Genomic DNA, 16,290 nt, shown 5'->3' with positions numbered 1-16,290 from the left:
TTTAATTATGTTTATGAATTTGTTTATGAACAATACTTGTGGATAATATTGTGTTAGCTCATGGGGTTAACACCATGGATATTAATGAGACTCGAAGCATGGAACATGTGAGATATTAAGATCTCAATGTGAACTCAAAGCATGGAGCATGTGAGATATTAATATCTACATTGTCCGCCATGGCCGAGGTTTGATATCGAAGCATGGAGCATGGAGATATTAAGATCTCCATTGTCCGCCATGGCCGATTATCGAGTAATAATACATTAATCTATTAGGAGAATTATAAGACTTGAAGCATGGGGGTAGCAAGGTATTAACACCTTGAACCAACCACCATGGCCGAGAATTCTCCGTGTTGCCAGAATATTTTGATGTTGTCAAACATATGCATATGTCGTTGGCCTTGGATAAAGGATGCTCGTCCAAGAAGAATCTTAAGGGTTGCACTCCCAAGATGACGACAAAGTAGCTATGAGTTATGAAGCCCGATCTAGAGATGTCCTTAAGATTGGGGTTAACTTAGAGGGTAGAATAATATAGTTAATTTTATTATTATTGTGATTTTAACATTTATTTTTGCAAGTATTACTTGTCCCTAACTAACCCTATTAGTGGGGACATTACACATAGTAACAACCATCATGGCTACTCCCATGAAATGCAAGTAAAACCACCATGGCTACTTCCATGAATGAAAACACAAGTACTCATCATGGAAATGTGATGATCTTCACCATGGCTACTCCCAAAGGGTGAATAAACAAAAGTGCTACATCATAGAATTTCTTCCATGATATCCACCATGCCTACTTGCTGAGGGTAGATCTACGATACCTACTCACAAAGGGTGGAATGAGAGCTTTCACCTTACACTTCTCGTAGAGAAGAATTCATCTCCACCATGCCTACTCACAGAGGATGGATCCATCATACCTACTCGCAGAGGGTGGAACGAGGGCTTTCACTTCAAACTTCTCCCAAAGAAGAATGCATCTCCACCATGCCTACTCGCAGAGGATGGAATGAGGGATTTCATCTCAAACTTCTCTTAGAGAAGAATGGATCTTCACCATGCCTACTTGCGAGGGTGGATCCACCATACGTACTTGTAGAGGATGGAATGAGGGATTTCAGCTCAAACTTCTCTTAGAGAAGAATGGATCTTCACCATGCCTACTTGCGAGGGTGGATCCACCATACCTACTTGTAGAGGATGGAATGAGGGCTTTCACCTCAAACTTCTCTGATAGAAGAACACATTATCAAGGGCTTGCACCTCAAACTTCTCAAACAAAGAAGAATACATATTGAGGGCTTGCACCTCAAACTTTTCAAACAAAGAAGAATGCATTACGAAGGGATTGCACCTCAAACGTCTACCTTGTGAAGAACTCAGTAACAAGAGATTGTGCCTCGATCTTCTCCCTCACAAAGAACTCATTAACAAGGGATCACATCTCGAACTTCTCCCTCACAAAGAACTCATTAACAAGGGATCACATCTCAAACTTCTCCCTCACAAAGAATAACTCATTAACAAGGGTTTTCACCTCAAACTTTTGCATCATGAAGAACTCATTAACAACATGTAAAAGATCATCTAAAAGTTGAGTCTCCCACTTAGTCGAGGCTCCCTCTCAATAGGGAAAGCATTCTCATTGCTTTGATTACTAGGAAATTGGCTCCAATGTTAGTCCAACAATAAGCTTTGTAGTCACGCTGCTACACAAGCTTGCTTATCCTCTACAAAGGACTTGGCATTCTACATCTACCACTCAAGCTCCCTCTGGATCTGATTTCTGCAACTAAATAGTGTCCCTCTGAATATCATTTCTTCCTCTTTGAAGACACTAATCACAATGACAATCTGTATAGCTTCATTCCATTTAATGAAGTTATGTGCCACCAATTCAATCTCATGGCTGCAAGAAGCATCCCCATGTTCATTTCTATAGCTTGCATGACTTTGTGTGTAATCTGTCTTCTCCATTGCTTCTTCATCCATCCTGGAAGCATTTTTGGAGAGATTAGCAAGAGTTCATAGAATCAAACTATTCATGAGGAGAATTATATAGGTCAATGCTTAGAACATACACTATTCCTAGTGTTATAACATGAATTAATATTGACTACATAAAATTCATGATCAATATTCATTCATAAAATACATCTCTTTATTGCCTAAATTTTCTCACAATCCACAAAATATAATCGCCATCACAAAGTTATAGTGCAGAGAGTAAAAAATGCAAACACCAACACATCTTCCAAGGCTCTTTAGCTACACATTCTTATAAGAAATTCTAATTTTCCTATTCTAATTGAGGATCTTTACTAGACCTAGCTTTGATACCATGTTAATTTTATGGTAGTGCTCGTTAACCACAGAGAAACTATTGGGTCGATTGCCTTCCCAATCGTAGATGAATATCTTATCATTCACCCCCGAGCACACTACAAATTTTGTACATCGCAAAATTCATTTTCTATTGATGAAAGAATGACCTTGCATATATATGAATCAATGGCTCTTAATAGACCTCCAGCTGGCCTTGTAGTTTTGACACCAAGAATAGGATGAGACATATGAATTACAAGTTACACTGCTCAATATAATAGATTTTGCATAGTTACATAATAGCAAGTTACATGAATTGACCATATACGGCCAGACCCAATTAAGGATTGAAATGCCAAAGCTCATTAGCAACATGGCTAAGGCCGACAAGCCAATTACCCATTAGGTGTACTAGGTTAGCCCTAGAAGGGATCCAACCTAGCTACATCTACATATCAACAATTACTTAGATGGTGAATGTTCCCAGCATGGTAAGAATATTTTTCATCAAGTAGAAACCAAAAGAGTCACGCATGATGCCAAGTTGGATGCCAAGACGGATATGAGCAACAATACGAAAAATAATGACGCCAAGTCATTCAACAGCGATGCCCAGGCAAAACTCTTTCAGCAACAAAAAGAACAAGAACTTGATTATTATAAGGAGCCACACATGAATAAATTCCAGCTGAGTGAAGATGTCACCAACAAAGAGACTCGTGATCAAAATAACAGATGTCTGAAGATATCTAGCGCAGCTACCAACTTCAACAGTAATTGTTGGAAGACAGCACTCCAGGCATCTTAACTATATATTCTGAATTTTCAAGTGCCATTGACCAAGTTTAGGACGTGTATCTTATACCTAAATGCATGCCTGGTTTTTCTGATCCTTTCTTTGTTAGAAATATGACGCATTGTATCCATTTCAATCTGCAGCTGTCTGTCTGTCAACAAAATTTACTTTGAAGTCACGCATGGGAAATCTGACCTTTAGTGCAGATTTCTTATTCCGTTTGATTCCAGCATGACATGATTTATGATTACTAGCCTCTTGGATGAGATTGAATAACATATTTCTGAGACAGTGCTATAATTTGTTCATTGCAGAAATTTTTTGTTCATATCCCTTCTAAAGTTCTACTAGCTCAATCCTGCCTTAAATGTTGTAGTTGAAATGCAGATTCCTTACTCCAATTCATCCAGTTTGACATGATTTAAGATTACTAACCAGTTGGATGAGTTTTACTTTTAACTTATTTCTGAGCAAATTCAGAACAGTAATATAATTTATTCATTACAGAAATAATTTGTTCATGTCATTTTTACAAATTCAATCCCGACTTATATGGTGTGATTGACTATATTCCTAGGAATCCAAATCCTGTGTTTGGAGATACCCATTTTGAATATCATGCTTGTGTACTTGTTCTTGTAATTTTTTCCCTTTCATAGCATTTCTACTTTTCCATTCTTTAGTTTTTCATTTGGAATCTGAAATGGTCACATCCTGCACTTTGCATTTGTAGTGGATATCAAGATGTAAGAGCACTAGATATTCTTCCATCAACACACTTATGAATTAATTTTATTAATTTTCATCTGCAAAATCTGAATAATGTTAACCACAAGTTACATGAGTCGTTCTATCCATCTCCGTGAAGCCAACAAATAATGTTAAGTTACATTTCAAATGCTATCAGTCATGCTACTTGAGTCATACGCAGTCACTACAACCTAGAAGTTAATCAAGACCATTACTTTTGGTGTTCCCTTTATTTTTAGCTAATAGTTACATACCTCTCAACAGGGACTTGCAAACAGGAGAGTTGGAGCAACGAGTATGAATGCCGAAAGCTCTCGTTCTCATAGTGTGTTCACTTGTGTGCTTGAATCTCGATGCAAGGTAATTTTTTAATTCTTTGTATGTTAGAAATCTAGAATTAATGAAAGTTAATTGTAAACATTTTTTACTCATGCAGGTATCGCCATAAGCTATGCACATTCATGAAAGTTCTTTATGTGTACAAAACTCAGCCGTATGCAGTAATAAGTGCATGCTATTTGGTATTAAAAATAGGTCTCTGTCTCTTGTTTCTGCAAATTAGAGAACACGTAAATGAAGTAAAGAGGTCTTCTCAACTGATGTCTTTTGATTCTTGTGGGTTTCTTTTAGCAAAGGGAGGACAGAAACATTCATTCCAGTTTTTTAAATATTTAAATCCTGTAGCTGACTGTGTGGGTTTATGAACTTGCAAGAGACATAGTGTTCTTTAGATTATTATTTAGTTGGTTGGAATTCTTTTCACAACTTAAAAGCACAGATATATTTACATTTCTTTGGACTCTCAAACATTATGATTCAAATGCAACCTAATTTAATACTAGGAGCTGATTATTTCCAATTTGAAGAATTACAAATTAGTCCTCTCTTTTCCAAGAAATGCAAGCATGCCTGGAAAATAGAAGTTTCAAGTAGGTCAGAAGGTTGCTTTAAATTGTATTTATTCGAGTAGCCATGGTGGGAAGCTTTCACTCCTAAACTTAATATTGAAAGTACGTGATAACCATGTGAGGGTTCTAAGTGACAAGGCATTTGCACAATGAATTTTTTTAATGCTCAAAATAAAAAAGTGATTGACTACTCCATTTTCTTTTTCCAGAGCCTCTCGGATGGTGTATGTAGTTTGAGAACCAGTAGGATTAATCTTGTAGACCTAGCTGGATCAGAACGTCAAAAATTGACAGGTGCTGCTGGAGAGAGGTTAAAGGAAGCAGGAAACATTAACCGTTCACTTTCCCAACTTGGGTATACTTTCTTCATCCTTGTTATACATTTCTCTTTCTGCCAACAATGTTTACAATTTCTTGCTCTGAATATTGACCTGCTTTGCTCAACTTCAGGAATTTGATAAAAATTCTAGCAGAAGTTTCACAAACAGGAAAGCAGAGACATATTCCATATCGTGACTCAAGGTTAACATTTTTGTTGCAAGAATCTCTTGGTGGGAATGCCAAGTTGGCCATGGTTTGTGCCATATCTCCAGCAGGCAGGTAAATGCATCTTTCCATCGATCAAGCTATGATATTCTTAAATACTGGCAGAAAGAGGATGCTAATATATGTCAATGATAAATTTGGTCTCATCTTGTTGTTAATCATCAATGGGCAGTTGTAGGAGCGAAACATTGAGTACATTAAGATTTGCCCAGCGTGCTAAAGCCATAAAGAACAAGGCTGTTGTGAATGAAGAAACCGAGAATGATGTTAATTTGTTGCGGGATCAAATACGCCAACTAAAGGTACTTAATGTTTGACTCTAATATTTATTGTCAACTAAGGTTTAAGACCTCCATGTAATTTGACTGTTCCCTTGTTTTTAACAGGATGAGCTGCTGAGAATGAAATCAAAAGATAATAATCAACCTGTGGGTAATGGTGGCTACTCAACTGGATGGAATGCTCGTAGAAGTATAAACCTTCTCAGAATGAGTCTCGCTCCACTGACACTATCCCATATGGATACTGACAGTGACGAAGATATGGAAATAGATGAGGATGCTGTGGAAAGAGTCTCTATGGAGAGGTCGTCCCAATCTACATATGATGATGAATCCACAAAGGGCTCGAGAACCTCAAGCAGTAGTGAAAAGGAGGAAATGCAAACTGATTTAAATGGTCTCCAAAGAGAAAACATTGATGTTAAACCTCAAGCTGAACTCAACATTAGTCATCGAACTGGGGATACTTCCCATCCAAACTGTTTGGTTTCAGAAATCCATCCGCGTGTCCCAGTGGATGATGAAGTATGTAAGGATGACTTTGTGTTTTTCCCAGAGGGAAAATTATCATGTGATGAACATACTAACAATGGTAAAGTGATGACCAAGCAAGTATGCTCAAATACAGATCAAACAGACTCTATCAGTCATGACACAAATGGTGAAAATAGTGATGTTAATAAGGAGAAGGAAGCTGTATCTCCCACATTAAGCATTGTACCATGTCCATCATCCCCAAGCCTTCAGTCTCCACCTCTAAGTGTCTCACCAAGGGTTCCACATGCGAGGAAGAGTGTGAACAAATCACTCCGCAAATCCACTTTATCTCCTCCAGATGCACATGGATCTGATGCTATGAACTTATCCTTTGAACATTCTGTAAGAAAGAGTTCACATATTCAGTCTGATATAAGCGAAACTTCTATGCCAGATCAATTGGCTGCTAGTCTTCAACGTGGCCTTGAAAAATTGGACCACCACCACCAAAGTTCAGTTCTAAGAAAATCTTCCATAAGATTTTCATTCCAACACTTGAATAAGATGCCACTTACACTGATTGACAAAGTTGATAAAGCCATACAGACTTCCCCAAAGGGCGAGTTCACTTCAGCAACTTCTTTAAGCCTTCATGATTCTTCTCAGCGACTTGATACTGTCAAGCAAATTGATTTGGAGGATAGAGGAGACATACAAGATAAATCACAATGGCAGCTAATTCCTGTTGAACAAAACAGAAGTTCTAGACGACCTAAACAAGTAACTCAAGTATAACTTTAGAATCTGAGCAAATGCTTTATATTTGAAGTATATTTTTGTTGAATGTTTTCGGGATTTAAATTTTGAAGGACATTGATTCGAGATGTGAACTAATTGCTAGTTTATATTTGGGTGATTCAGGCAGTGGAGGGCGTTTTAGCTGGCTCTATAAGAAGAGAGATGGCCCTAGAAGAAGTCTGCAACAAACAAGCTGCAGAAATTGAGCATCTGAATCGCTTGGTAATATGACACTTGTGCTTTATGTTGGCTGTATAAACTTTCATGCTATTGTCCAACCAGTTTTAAAGAAAATGCCAGTTTTCTAATTATCTTTTTCTAAAATAATAAGATAATCAAACTTCATATATCGTCAGATTTTGCATAGGTTTACATTAAAATTGATCCTCGTCTGTTTCCAAATGATGAAACCAAGATAGCCAATAAAGAAGAATTATCAATGGCTTTTAGCTTCTTCCATAACAGTAAGATAATTACAATGAATACGTTTTGCCCACAGCGCTGATTATGTGTTACGGAAATGCATATCCTAATGATGTGATAAATCTGAATACTGAGTAGTCATGATTACCAAAAGGAAGGGCAGTGAATGATATGAGGACAGTAGGGGCACTTGAATGTCAAATATTTCTCTCTAAAAGTGTTAATGGACTGCTGACAATTTGTATGCCAAGTTCAAATTCAAAAGACATTATTACTGGTACTCTGTGCAACCATGTAGAATGTAATTGAAACTGTCCTAACTCTATAAAAACTGATTCCTATGTTTGGAATTTTTACTCTGACCACCCCTTTAATTTCATCCTTGTTGATGAGGCCACAGATGTCTGTGGAATCTGCATCCTGCCACAATCTAGCCCACCTCAACTACCCTTTCCACATGCTACTCAGGTGTAATCTGGGTGTTGGTGGCTTGAAAGTCTACTCACAGTAATCGTAGCAATATTAGTTTGGAACTCATGTTAATACATCAACACAAAACATAAACTTAGACAAAATATATCCTAGCATTTCATGTGATGTGGCTAACTGTTTTCTGCATTTGACGCCTTGACTCTTTACAGGTTCACCAATACAAACATGAAAGAGAATGCAATTCCTTGATACAGCAGGCTAGAGAGGAGAAAATTGCTCGCCTTGAAAGCCTTATTGATGGTGCCATCACAACTGAGGACTACCGAAAAGATGAATTGGAATCATTGGCATTTGAATACAAGGTGATTATATTTTCTGCATGTAAACTGGAATTTGGCTGAATAGATCTTTTGACCATTTGGATCTAAGATCATTTTGTTTCAAATGTAGTTATTACAAGAGAAATATCAGAACCACCCGGAGGTAACACAAGCAAAAATTGAAGAAAAACGTCTTTTGGAGGAACTTGAGAAGTACCGAAACTTCTGTGAGTTAGGAGAAAGGGATGCATTAATGGAAGAGATGCAGAATCTGCGAACACAGTTACAGTACTACTTGGAATTAAGTACCGAAACTTCTGCTAAAAAGTTAAGGATGTCTGTAACAAAATCTCAGAGACCTGAACCTATTGAATCTTCTACTTCTCAAGCTCTTTGTACCATCTCTGAGGTGCCTCTTGCAATCAGTGACACTCTTTCGGATAAGAAATGGGAGGAGGAGAACCGAGAATGGACAGAAAGGGAGAATGAATGGATCTCTTTAGTTGATGACTTAAGAGCGGAGCTTAATTCTGTTACTCGCTTAGCTGAGAAAAGAAAGAAAGAATTGGAAAGTGAGCAAACGTGTGCTAGAGAGTTGAAAGAAGCATTGCAGATGGCTATGGAGGCACATGCACGCATTTTAGACCAGTATGCAGAGTTGCAAGAAAAATATATGATTTTACGTGGGAAGCACCGTAATATTAGAGAAGGTGTAGCAGATGCCAAACGAGCTGCTGTAATGACTGGAATGAAGGGCGCAGAACTGGCCTTCATTGAAACTCAATCGGCGGAATTGATGGCTCTGAAGCTTGACAGAGAACAAGAACGTCAAATGCTGCAAGAGGAGATAAATGGATTGCAAGCTCAATTGAGTGATACAGTAGATGCAGTTCAAGCAGCAGGCGAGTTGGTAGTGCGGCTGAAAGATGCAGAGGAAGCTGTATCGATTGCTGAAGTGAGTTGCATATTTCTCAACCCAGATGGTGCCGTTGTTTTCATTATAATTTATTATTTTGCTTTCGTATATAGATTTGTGCTAATTTGGTTTGATTTATTTTGGTTTTGACTGTTTTGGGTTTTCTGATTAAACTAATGTAAATCAGGGAGAACATTAATGCATAATTTACTTTACGACATTTGAGATCTCCACAGTTAAAACATAATTTGATTTCTCTGGATTCCACAATGCAATGCGTTTTGTTTCCAATGTTTTCGGTCTCTTTTGTTCTTTGAATTTTCTGTCATTGATGTGCTCTACCTAAATGTGCAGGATGCTCTTTCCCGTCGCGAACAAGATGCAGAGGCTCTGCGTCGGGACATTGAGAAATTGAAGCGGAGGCACGCTACAGAGATTGCCACACTGAACCAGCGACTGCTAGAGAGTCGTCTACACAAATCATCCGTATGCCCAATGTGCCAAGTTGCGGAACGGGTAAAATTTGAGTTTCCGGATGCGGATGATGCCACCCTTGAGGCAGATTCTGCCGCCCATGAAGCCCAACAAGAGTCGTATGGAGAGTCGGATAAACATTTTCCTCATGAGTTTGAAGAGCACGATGAGTTTTTGCAAATGGATAAACCTTCTTGGTTTGGATACGATGCCTGCAACATTTAGAAAATTTCTTCTTTCCTCTATTGTAAGCAGGTGTTATCAAGGTGGATAAATTTGTTATGTATATGTTTTCAGGTGTACAATAGGCAGTTGAGACACTCTAATCATTACCATTCATTACTTAATTCAAAATTATTTTTTAGGGTGTCTAACAAGATTCATAATTCTTTTCTATGTATACTTTCATTTGTGACCAGGGGGTTTGGAATTTGCTCTTACCCCCATATTTTACAGCTTTGCGTATATACTTGTCAGTAGCAGGGGCTTTGGAATTTATAAATAGGATTGCAATAAAAAGATCAGAGAGACTTCAACTTTTTGGAGTGTGATGATTTGATGCCCATACTTCTTCACCATATCTCAATGGTTTCAGATGCATCTAGGTGAGATAGACAGTGGTACAACTTCGTACCAGATCCAAAGCCAAAATGAAAATACAAGATTACAGGATATTATTCTATCAGATATTGGAGTGAAAATACAAAATGAAAATAGAAAAACTTGAGAATGTTGCAAAAAGTTCAGATATTATTCTATCAGATATTGGAGTGAAAATTACATCGAGATAATGGAATGTTCACCTCAGTCTCAATTTCCTCCGGCTATATCAGATATTGGAGTGAAAATTACGTTGAGATATTAACAATTAACTTTCCATCTATTTGAGTCATCTTCCCAATCTGCATCAATAAATTTATGATTCTAATGCTCTCTACTAGGATTAGACTAGTCTAGTGTAAAAAGTCAAAATTTTTTACAATTCTAGATAAGGCACTTTATATATATTTTCTGTAGTGTCTTATCCACTAAAAATAAGTGCGAAAATCTAAATGAATTCTTGTGGATTTATAATCCTACCTACTAAATCTGTCCCAATTTGTCACAACCAGAGCTTTTTCTTTAATCAACCCTTTTTTAATATTTAGATTATTTAATTTTCTCAGATTCTCATTCCTATTAATCTTGGGAATCAAAATAATTTCGAATCCTAAGGTTAGTGTTGCAATTATTTAATAATTATTTTCTTTGTACATTTTTCAATTTGTGATTGGATGAGGGGAATTTTCCTGGGGTTTTGAACATTTAAAAATTAAAACTAAATTAAAGAAAAATGTCACAGCTGTACAGATAGAGGTAAATACTTAATGTAATTAATGCATTTGTCTGCAGACAGTGAAAGGATAGGAATTGGAAATACATTCAGGATAAAATTTATGACTGATGGCTGGATGAAGCGATGGAGTCTCTGAGAAGCGTTGGCTGCCGGCTAGGCTAGGGTTTTTCCCCTAGGATGTTCTTGGTGTTTGATCTTTACTATTTTTCTGTTCTGTTTGGATTGTTAGCTACTGGACATAATTTGCGTCGGTGTTTTTGGAGATCTTCTGCAGTCAATTTTGGATTGGGGGTTTTATTGTTTGCATGGCAGGGCCTGGGATTTCTTCTCCGTTGGTGAGAACAGATGGTTCTTCTCCAACTATGCATGCAATGCGATCTGAATCGTTTTATTCAGGGGAGAGCTCCAAGCTGAAAAAAGTTAATGGTTGTCTTCCGCGTAGCCATGATCACCCTGTTCTGGTTATTCCTCCAACGGTTGTAATGGAGGACATTGATTATTGGACCAAGCATGCTTTGATATGCAAATTTCTTGGAATCCGGATTTCCCTATCCGCTCTTGAGGCATGGATCCGCCGCTCTTGGCAGGTGGAAGGCGATATGGAGATTATGTTGGCAGGAAATAGTTATTTTTTTGTTGTATTCTCTTGCATGTTTGATCGTGATCATGTTTTTGAAGGAGGCCCTTATTTCTACAACAATGTGGGGTTATTTGTCAAACCTTGGCATTCAGGTTTTAATTCTGCTGAGGATCTCCCTTCAACAGTGCCAGTTTGGGTTCGCTTGCCTCGTCTTCCCTTGGAATTTTGGCGTGAAGACATCCTTCGACAAATTGCTGCTTTGTTGGGGAAGCCAGCTGCGATCGCACATCAAACCCTCGATAAAAAGGTTATTTCTTTTGCTAGAATTTGTGTTGAAATTAATTTGAATAACCCATTACCAAATTCTTTGAAAATTTATCTGGGGGATTCTTCTTGGGTGTAGCAGTTAGATTATGAATCCCTCTCTTTCCGTTGCCGGATTTGTCATGAGTATGGTCATTTACTGCGGCAGTGCCCCCATAACTCGAGTTTCAAAGGAGTGGATCGGTCTACAGTTGGAAATGCTGGTGGTTTGGCAGATACTACAGGGAAAGGACAATCTCAAATGGTTAATACTACCAAGGGGATGAATCCACAAGATGCTACAGGTAAGGGTAAGGCTCCAATGCAGGATAAGGATGGATTTACCCCTGTTCGTCCTCGAGCTAAGGGACGTGGTCAAAAGAGGCCTTTGAAAGAAAGATTATCTGATTCAGGTTTTAACTGTTTTGAGGTGCTGGATAGTATGGTTCTAGAGGAGGGTATTCCTCCTCCTATCTCTTCTGATCCAGCTTGCCCAGATGAGAGATCTGTTCCTAATGATGCTTGTGGGGCATCTCAAGTTGTAGTATATCAGAATTGTGAGGTTCCTATAGCTCCTGTGACAGCGGCTCTGGTGACTCCTGTAGTGTTGGAAGATGATGATGTTGTTTTGGCTGACTTGGTTAAGAATGTGCTACCATCAGGTAAGGGCAAGGGATCTCCTCTCCCCTTGGGGTTGCTGCCTCGACCCTTTAAGCGGGCTTCTTCTTCTCCCCCTCTAAGGAGTGGGCGCAAAACAGACCAAGAGAAGATTAAACTCACAGGAGATATATTGATTGAGTCTGGTTCAGTGAAACCTTTGGATTCTCATTTTCCCAAATCTACCCAATGATGATTATTCTCTCATGGAATGTAAGGGGGTTGAATAGCATCCCTAGACAAAAGGCTATTCATAACTTGGTGGTTGATCATAGTTCTGATGTTTTTTGTATCCAAGAGACTAAGCTCTCTGTGGAGTCTATGGTCCAACATGCCTCTAGTATTTGGTCTCGTGGTCAATGCCAGTGTGTTGGGGCAACAGGCAGTGCTGGTGGTTTAGCTATATTTTGGGATCCTCAAAAAATTTCTCCTCTTGGCTGGATGTCTTCTCGCTCAGCTCTCTCTATGGTAGCTTCTGCTCTAGACTCAGGAGAGCTAATCATGGTTACTAATGTGTATGCACCTGTTGATCTTGTGGGAAAGGAGGAACTTTGGGAACATATTCAATATGTTAGAAATTGTCATCCTTATCATCCTTGGGTGTTAGCAGGGGACTTCAATTCAGTTTTAAGTCTGGAAGAGAAGCATGGTGGTTTGGCTAGATTGGGGCCTTCTTCTGCTCTTCTTCGGCAACACATCTCTTTTGCATCTCTCTGATGTTAAGCCTTCTAATGGCCTCTATACCTGGAATAATCGCAGGACTGGTGTTGCTGCTATCTCAGAACGCCTGGATAGATTTCTTGTTTCTTGCTTCTGGCTTAGTGGCACCCTTACTATCTCTTCAGAAATCCTTGATTGGAGGGGTTCAGATCATTGGCCAATCAAATTTTCTGCTATAGGGGCTTATGTTCCGAAGCATCCTCCTTTTAAGTTCCAGTTGATGTGGCTTCGTGACTCCTCTCTTCATGATTTTGTTTTTTGTTGGTGGAAAGATGGTGCCCCTGCATATGGTACTGCAATGTTCTCATTTTCTAAAAGGCTTCAATATGTTAAAAGGCAGCTCAAGATATGGAATAGGGAATGCTTTGGGAATCTTCACTTTATGAAGAGGCTTGCTCAAGAAAATCTTGATGTCATCACAAGGGAGATTAGAGATCGAGGTTTCTCGGAGGATCTTGGCTAGGCTGAATCCCTTGCTTCTAGAGCTCTAGAAGAATGGGAACTTCGAGAAGAAATTTTTTGGAAGCAAAAGGCTCGAGTTGATTGGCTCCAGGAAGGTGATCGAAACACTGCCTTTTTCCATAAAACAGTGCAATCTCGCCAGAATCAAAGCACTATCTCTTCTTTGGTTAATTCTCAAGGTATCCAACTGAATTCCTTGCCAGCTTTGTTCCAGGAGGCTATTTCGTACTTCTCTACCCTCTTCTCTGAGGACTCTCCTCCTGCTGATAATGAAGAAAATATTATTTTGTCCTGTATTCCTTCCCTTATCACTCAGGAAATGAATGATTATCTCATGCGTCCTATCTCTTTGGAAGAGCTGGAGGCGGTGGTCTTTGGCATGCCTAAGGGGAAGGCTCCTGGTCCTGATGGTTTTCCAGTTGAATTCTTTCAAGAATTTTGGGACATCATTAATCATGATTTGTTGGAGGTGGTTAAAGAATCCTATGCTAGCAAGCAGATGCTTCAAGCTTTGAACTCTACATTCTTGACTCTTATTCCTAAGAGAGAGGGTGCTAATCAATTGGAGTTTTTTAGACCAATTGCCTTATGTAATGTGGTCTACAAAGTTATTACTAAGCTGATTGCTGAGAGACTGAAAAGGTGGCTTCCCATTATTATCTCAGAAGAACAAGGTGGTTTTGTTGCTGGAAGACAAATTTTGGATGGGGTGGTTATTGCTACTGAGGCTATTCACTCTATGGCTACTTTAAGGGAGAGAGCCATGTTTGTTAAGCTGGATATGGCTAAGGCCTACGATAGAGTTAAATGGAGCTTCCTAAGGAGTATTCTTCTTTCTTTTGGATTTAGCTCTGATTGGGTGAGTTGGATTATGAGTTGCGTTACTTCTGCCTCTTTTTCTATTCTTATTAATAGTCAACCTTCACAACTATTTGGTGCTTCTAGAGGCCTCCGCCAGGGTGATCCTCTCTCCCCATATCTATTCATCATCATGGCTAAAGGCTTGGGCAGATTCATTAAGCATCAGGTGTCCCAGAATTCTATTCAAGGCTGGCGGTGGGGTAATGGCTTACCTTCTCTTTCCCATCTTCAATTTGTTGATGATTCTGCTCTTGCCGGTCTTGCTAGGATCAAGGAAGCTGAAGCCTTTCGACATGCTTTGGATGTTTATTTGGCAGCTTCAGGCCAGAAAGTTAATGAGCACAAATCTTTCATTTACTTTTTTAACACTCCTGATTCTATTCAGCATAGGATTGTTGGTATCCTACGGTTTCAGATATGTTCACTTCCTTTGACTTATCTTGGCATTCCTATTGCTGTTTCCAGGCAGCCACGTCTCTTCTGGCAAAATTTGATTACCAAGCTTCAGGATAAGGTAAATCATTGGACTCATAGATGGCTTTCTACTACTGCCCGGGTTACTCTTCTTCAAGCTGTTATCCAAGCTCTTCCTACTTATAGAAGCATGGTTCATGCTGCACCTATTTACTTTCTCAAGGAGTTTGATGCTCTTTCTCGACAATTCCTTTGGAGTGGTAATTTGCGTAGTACTAAATGGAGCTTGGTTAATTGGGCAACTGTTTGTAGGCCTAAAAAGGAGGGTGGTCTTGGTCTTCGTTCTGCTCTATTGAGTAGACAAGCTTTGGCTGCTAAACTTTATTGGCGATGGTGCTCTGGACAGCATCAACTTTGGGCTCGTATTATCACTCATAAATATTTTCATGGTGCTGATCCTTGCTCTGTTTCTGCACTTCCTCTTGAAGGTCGTGGCTCAATGGTTTGGCATACTTTGAAGACAGGTGCGATGTTGGTGAAGAGGGGTCTGTTCTGGATATGTAAAGGAGGTTCTCAGGCTTTGTTTTGGTCTGATGCTTGGGATGGATTCCCTTCCATTTTATCCATATACCCTCATCTTCAGCCTCTTTGTGACTCTTTTCTTGCCACTGGATGGGATAAAGTCGCTCATTACAAGACTCCTTATCAATTGGGACCTATTGTTGGTTATAGATGGAAGCATTCCTCTGATTGGCCTCCTGGAGGTATAGACATGGATCGTCAGGAGCTTTCTCAAATTCTGGCCTCTAGAGAGTGTTCCTCTTTGCTTGGTCCAGATGTATTGGCTTGGGGCGGTACCTTGTCTGGTAAATATCATGTCTCTGCTGGGTATCAGGAGATAACTAGACAATTATTTGGGGATGCTGAGGTCCCTTGGTGGAAGCAAGTCTGGAATAAAGTTTCTTGGTCCAAGTGCAATTTTTTCATGTGGCTAGTGGCTCACAACCGCTGTCTTACCTGGGATAATCTTTGTAAACGTGGATTTCAGGGCCCCTCTTATTGTGTTTTTTGTGGTAATGGAGAGGAGTCTGTCTCCCATCTGTTCTTCCATTGCTCCTATTCTACTCAGATATGGCACCTTTGGTGGAGTGCTTGGGGTTTCTCTTGTCGGCATGCTTCCTCTTTGCCTGAGTTCTGGGCTCGCTTGGGTAGTGCTCCCTCCAAGTCTTCTTCTCTCCATGCTGCTTGGATTGCTGGCCCATCTTTCATGCTTTGGCATATCTGGTTGGAGAGGAATCGTCACATATTCCAAGATGTTCAGCTTGGTGGTTTGCATCTTTGGTGGAAAATATCACATTCTCTCCAGGAAACTATTCTTGCGAAGTGTGAGCTTGATGGGGGTATGGATCCGGTTGATCTTGCTATCTGTAATCGCCTCAATTTTCATCTGCAGGATGGGGTTGAGGCTCATAGGTTTCCTTCTATGTCTAGGCAG

General features: G+C 39.4%; 1 protein-coding gene across 3 annotated transcripts in view; it reads left to right on the top strand.

Annotated features, from left to right (window-relative positions):
• The window catches only part of LOC149576073 (kinesin-like protein KIN-12A), a 34,666-nt gene extending 24,827 nt beyond the window's left edge, over positions 1 to 9,839 (top strand). For 2 of the 3 annotated variants that reach the window (XM_089816236.1, XM_089816238.1), the window contains exons 8-16: positions 4,152 to 4,247; positions 5,005 to 5,150; positions 5,246 to 5,395; positions 5,514 to 5,643; positions 5,728 to 6,888; positions 7,021 to 7,119; positions 7,962 to 8,114; positions 8,203 to 9,027; positions 9,343 to 9,839. In XM_089816236.1, coding sequence (XP_089672362.1) covers positions 4,152 to 4,247; positions 5,005 to 5,150; positions 5,246 to 5,395; positions 5,514 to 5,643; positions 5,728 to 6,888; positions 7,021 to 7,119; positions 7,962 to 8,114; positions 8,203 to 9,027; positions 9,343 to 9,687 — 3,105 coding nt within the window. In that variant the 3' untranslated portion in view covers positions 9,688 to 9,839. The remainder of the gene's footprint in view (positions 1 to 4,151; positions 4,248 to 5,004; positions 5,151 to 5,245; positions 5,396 to 5,513; positions 5,644 to 5,727; positions 6,889 to 7,020; positions 7,120 to 7,961; positions 8,115 to 8,202; positions 9,028 to 9,342) is intronic. The other variant, XM_089816240.1, reaches the window with a different exon arrangement.
• The last annotated feature ends 6,451 nt before the right edge of the window (positions 9,840 to 16,290 follow it).

Source organism: Cupressus sempervirens, chromosome 1 (assembly GCF_028749045.1).
Source record: "Cupressus sempervirens isolate cs-2001-9-10 chromosome 1, ASM2874904v1, whole genome shotgun sequence".
Lineage (NCBI taxonomy): Eukaryota > Viridiplantae > Streptophyta > Pinopsida > Cupressales > Cupressaceae > Cupressus > Cupressus sempervirens.
Note: the sequence above shows the minus strand (reverse complement) of the source record. Positions and strands in the feature narration are given on the sequence as shown.